Source organism: Thermobia domestica, chromosome 6 (assembly GCF_964235325.1).
Source record: "Thermobia domestica chromosome 6, izTheDome1.hap1.1, whole genome shotgun sequence".
Lineage (NCBI taxonomy): Eukaryota > Metazoa > Arthropoda > Insecta > Zygentoma > Lepismatidae > Thermobia > Thermobia domestica.
Window position 1 is genome coordinate 35,198,025 of NC_137459.1, and position 6,000 is coordinate 35,204,024.

Sequence of the window (6,000 nt, forward strand, 5' to 3'; positions counted from 1 at the left end):
TTGATATTTGTAATTGTAATAATAGCAATAGGACTTACTACTTGGCTTACGAGACACAGTCGAATTTTACATTCCCCCGCCAAGTGAACTTTGTGGTGGACAAACACCGTGTGCGTGGGTTTTCTCGGTATTCTCCCGTTTCCTCCCACTTTCTTCATTCCACCATTTCATTCATTATTCATCATCACCGTCTCCTTTAGCCTAACCGGCATAATCGTGGGACGTAAAACTCAAAGATTTCATTTCGTTTTTTCGAATTTTACATTGTTTTTTTTTTTTTTTTTTTTTTTTTTTTGCTTTACGTTGGTCTACTTTACCATGATTTGAGACTTTCAAATTTCATCCTATTTTCCACTGAAAAGCATCTGTAATTCAACAGAGATAATTATATATGATAATTAAATTGAAATTCATTGTAATATGGCTCACGACAAACACTTTATCGGTCAGTTCCAGTCGGTATTGTAACCCAGCAGTGCTTGAGCGATTGAAAGTAGAAATTCAAACTCTGATTAAAAATGAAATTAAATCTTGAAGTTTTACGTACCACGCATATGTTGGCTACGCTAAAGGAGACGATGATTGAAACGAGAGAATCCAGGCACACGGTGTTTGTCCACCGCAAAGCTCACTTGGTGCGAGCTGGGATCGAACCAAGGACCCCATACACCTTAGGTGAACGCTCTACCACTGAAACACCGCGGCACAAACTCCGATTAGTTATAATTTCACAGTCTTGTTTCATTACAATGTAAACTCTTTAGTCAGTGTCGAGGGGAGTGTGGATCATGGGTCAGAGAGGATCACGGTGGGTCGTTGTTCACGGTGGGCCAGTGGGCCATGGGTCAAGTTTCCATTGACCCACGCCATCTCTGAAGGGCGCCTCATATTCGGGGCAGATCATAGAAGGCTCAAAAGATTAGTGGAGGTAATGCTCCAAGGGTGCCCACATGTGAGTATTAGGCCCAGGTTGCACGCATGAGGTTTTTTGGGGGACATAAATTGTCATTAGAAATTATCAAAATCAAACTTTAGTTATAACATAATGATGCTTTTAAGAACGGAAAAGTATCGAAATTGAATAAAATTTAATCAACAAAGCAAGTTATCTTAGTTTTTGTCACATCCAACTCGTGTCTCGTTTATCACTTCTTTGGTGGAGGATGGGTGAAAAGGAAAATTTTGGGGGATTCCACCTAAACACTTGGACTTGAGGAAGGATGGGCATTTCTCCAAGGTTCCACCTTTTTAGGATTAGATACACAAAGGGAGTGGATTTTAGTTTAGTGTCCCGTTCAGCAGCGAGGCTATATGAGACGTGGACCTACTGATTAACGTGGAATCCGAACCACATGAGCTCCCGCCGGGAATCGAACCCGGGTCTTCCACGATACACAAAGGGAGTGATGTTAAAATATCATTCCAGCCACCTTACCATTTTACAGAGACAGTGTGAACCCCGAAGCTGCAGCGTTGGAATGAAACGATATAGTTCCGTTCACCGGGACTCGAACACCAAACTCACCCACTTGGTAGATAGATACCTTAACGACTATGCTACCGTGATTTTGGTTAAATTGTACATATCAGAAAACAAGCTGAACGTGCCACTATCGAAAGAGCGAATTGTATACTGAATTATATATATTAGGGTGAGCCGAGAAAATTGAAATTTTTTTTCAAGTCGTAATATTTCAAAATGTTACAAATTATCCTAAAAATGTGATTTTTTAAAAATTTTGGCAAACTTTATAGCACATGCGTGACCGGAAAATATAAACCTATTTTATTTTATTTTTTGCTCCTTTCTAGTCCCCCAATTTGCAACTTTTCCACGGTATTACAACTTGAAAAGACAATTTTCATTTTTTTTCCGGCCCATCCTCTATCATTCATAGAATCGTTGACAACTTAGCAACTCTCCATGCCATGGTAAAAATAGAAAGAATAGATTTAAAAACCGCAAGACAGTCAAAATTTCCAATAATCGAAAGTGCAAGACATTAATTCGTACGTATAATAATGCACATAATACTAGAATAGCATGCACGTGATAATAGTATACTCATCGGTGAGTCTTTTAACATTTTCTCCACTCCAAATTTCTTAATACAGACAGAAATGAATGATGAATGCTAGAAGCAGCTCATTTTATAATTTGCTCCTTACAATAATAATAATAATAATAATAATAATAATAATAATAATAATAATAATAATAATAATAATAATAATAATAAATAAAATAAATATATATCATAAAATAGCACGACATAAAACAAATTGATAGATATCTCTCTCGTAGTTAAATGATTAACATTCAATCCTTTGGTATAGGAGATAGGTCTGATTCCTACCAGAAGTATTGATCATTAGTGACTTCCTAATTTTTAACTAATATTTCTCTACGTAATTACTTCCTATTTAGAAAATACTAGCAAGTGAATAAACAAGAATTTTTGGAATGATTAAAAAATGGATCAAAGGATTGCGATCTTGACCAAGAATTAGTTTTTGGATAAGGGGCCATAAAATTTTTGAACGGCCCGTAAGTTGTTTTCTTTTTCGGAATAATCACGTTAAACTGAGTTCAGTGATAGTTTGGGTTTGGAAAAAAATGAAATCTTTGTTTTACGTCCCGCAGTTATGCCGGTTAGGCTAAAGGAGACAGTGATGAGATAAATGAAGGAAGTGAGAAGAAACGGGAGAACCCCCAGAAAACCCACGAGCACCGTGTTTGTCCACCACAAAGTTAACTTTGCGCGAGCTGGGATCGAACCAGGGATCCCAAGCGCTGGAGGTGAACGCTCTATCACTGAGCCACCGTGCCCCTACTTTGGGTTTGGGTATGCTATATGTGGTTCTCTAGATATAAGGCCTACAAGAGAATTTTTGCCTGAAATATGCTGGATCTTTTGATCAAAAAACAAGACCTACTTCTAACGTAGGCTTCGCGCCACGACTGGTAAGCTTGAATCTGGAGCAGTTTGCAGGTACACACAGACCATAATTCAAGACCAAACCTTATAGCCAGTGGCGTATTTAGGAAGGACCTATCGGGCTCAAGGCTCCACCCCGAAATAAATTTTTAGTTTTTCGATTTCCACGTACAGCAATAATCCTTCTTACCATTTCTAAAAATTTCATTGACTTTCCATTTTTTAATACTCTTTGTCAAATTTCTTTCCATGTAAGAACTGCGTTATTTTTTCTTTCTTTCGTACATTCCACTCTCCTGTTTCTTTTTCTTAGTTGTTACTTTCTTTCGTTTCTCCTATCATACTTTCGACCGTTGTTAGTTTAAATTCAAGTTGGCCGTCGTCAGTAACACCACCAAAACTAAGAGGAGCTGATATGGGAAACTGGTGTTGGTCACCAACTTACACGGATATCAATATAACAGGAATTTAGTTATTACAGCGAAGAAATATATACATCGTTTAGTTATAAATAAAGGTAAATGTTTGAATTAAGGAAAACCAAAAGGAAGGGGGGGAATAAGTAGCTCGGGAATTAGGTAGGCCAAGAGGATGTTTCTTTTTCTCTTCTATGAATAGAATAAAATGTTAGATTCACTGCTAAATTTCTGTGTGTGTAAGGGGGCGCGGTGGCTCAGTGGTAGAGCGTTCACCTCAGGTGCTTGGGGTCCCTGGTTCGATCCCAGCTTGCGCAAAGTGGACTTTATGGTGGACAAACACCTTGCTCATGGATTTTCTCGGGGTTCTTCCGTTTCCTCCCACTTTCTTCATTCCACCATTTCATTCATTTCTCATCATCACCGTCTCCTAACTGGAATAACCGTGGGATGTAAAACTGAAAGATTTCATTTCATTTCTGTGTGTATCATATCACATAAGATTCACCAGAGGCGGCTTTAGGATTTTAATTTTGGGTAGGCCTGCTCCCTCGCTTATGGGTTCTTATACACATTATGGATACTTATTGATTAATGACAGAAGGAAATTACTTTTACAGTAGTGGCTGATGCTATTTGTTAAATAATTATCTACCATTAATATAAATAGTGGAAAATCTATTTACTCTATTTTAGAATTTATATATTTTTCAAAATTTTTGGGTAGGCCCGTGCCTAGCCGGCCTAACCACTAAAGCTGCTACTGATTAAAACTTTAAATTATGCATAAATTAAAATATATATTTAATTCTCAAACTTAGGTGGGCAATTGTCCTCTGCTTCCTAATGTTGTGCATAGTCCCCCGAAACAAAATTCTAAATACGCCACTGCTTATAGTATACATCGTTCCCCATATGAGCATGAGAACTGGATTACAGAACCACACCTTTCTCCTAGACTCTGAAAAAACTCGAGATAGAACTGATGTGGACACTTTTAGGTTTACGTCTCGCATGACCTCGTGCTCGAAAAGAATGTTCCAAATAACACCAAAACAACTATCGAAACAACAAATTATCATTAGATAGAATATTAGTATTAAAATTAAAACTTTTAAAAGTAAAAATTAAAAATTCTTACCTGTTTTGTTTGAGTGCTAGCAGCTGTTGTTCCGAGGAGAGTAGCTGATGTTCCTTGGCTTTTAGTTGTAGTTGGGTTGCCTCTAGTTGTTCCGATTTGCATTGGAGCTCGGAGCGAGTGCCTTCGAGGGTCACATGAGTGTCTTCTAGTTCGCACTGAAGGAGATGAGTTTCAATGTGAAACCTTTCCAAAGCATCATGGGCTTCGTGCAAGGATTCTTGGCTTTTTCTCAGTTCCCGTTCGTTGCTTTTCAATTTCAGAATCGTTTGTCGAAGTTTTCGTTGAGTAAGCTGAAAATCTCTTTGGGCTTTCCGTAAAGCTTCGAATGTTTGTTGCAGCTCGTCCTCTAGACTGAATTCAGGATTGAACCTTAAATTGGAACAAACGGTCTGGTCATGATCGGGACAATGCTCACCATCTTTACAACCACTTGCTTCTTTACCTGAGCTCGATTCTTCTTCATGCTGATGTATACAGTTCATCTTTTTCAACATCACTTGCAACGCTAAATTTTGAACACTGGTCTGTTGGAGAGATTTTCGTAAATCTTGAATTACTTCGTTGAGACATCGAATTTCTCGCTCTTGTGTCAAAACCTTCTCTTCCAGTTCTTTCAGTTGAATTGAATTCGTCTTTTTGTTGTCCAACTCCGTCTTTTGATCGCCTTCTTTGGTATAATGATGATGGTCCATATCTGCTTCTTTTTTGATGGTACCATTTCTACTGGAAATGGTACTCGGTGAGGTCACTGTCCCTTCACGACGAGCTATGTTCTCCAGCGCGTGATAACGCCGCGACACTTTCACTACAGCTTTAACAAAACGTTGAATTTTCGCGGCGCGAGCAGCCGGTGGATTTCGTAAATTATTTTTACCAATCGTCACAACTAAGTACTCGACTAAACAATGATGTAATTCCCGAATGTGTGAAGAGGAGTGTTTCTGGTAGCGGGGCGTGTTATGACGCCTCCGTTGTTTTTCTCGTGGTATACCCAGGATGTTATAAGTCGGCGGTTCAATCGTTTCGAGTAGAGAGCGGGTCCTGTCTTTCTCTCTCTCTATGGATGTGTGATTCTCGCTTCCTCACAAGCTGTTCCGTGCGTGAGAGCTGCTTACACGGAAATGTTAACAGTACGGGCGACAGCATTCAGCCAAAGTCGCCTCTCTATGGAGCCCGCCCCCGCGCCTCCTCACCACCATTAGGAGAGAGAGAGAGAATTCCCGGACGGCATCCCCAAAAAGCTTGCAGCCAACACAAACAGTGAATCACGGAAGAGACAGCCTTTTTCAATGCACTTTCATTGTTATTACCCCCCATGGAATCATATGTACGGTATACATGTGTACAAATGAGTGACGGCGTCAAGAAAAAGAATAAGAATCATTGCGCCGGTTGTGGGGTGGGCGAAGATTCTTTACAGGTAGAAAGACTCTTCTCTTTTTCTCTCTCTCTCTCTCTGACACAAACACACACACTCACACACACAATATACACATGCACACAC

The 6,000-nt window shown here is 39.3% G+C and overlaps 1 protein-coding gene across 1 annotated transcript in view; it reads right to left on the reverse strand.

Moving 5' to 3' along the window:
• LOC145687929 (uncharacterized) overlaps positions 1-5,575 on the reverse strand; it is a 122,057-nt gene extending 116,482 nt beyond the window's left edge. Inside the window, exon 1 of the mRNA XM_081761494.1 lies at positions 4,497-5,575. Within this exon, the coding sequence (XP_081617620.1) occupies positions 4,497-5,188 (692 nt within the window). The 5' untranslated portion in view covers positions 5,189-5,575. The remainder of the gene's footprint in view (positions 1-4,496) is intronic.
• Between the last annotated feature and the right edge of the window lie 425 nt (positions 5,576-6,000).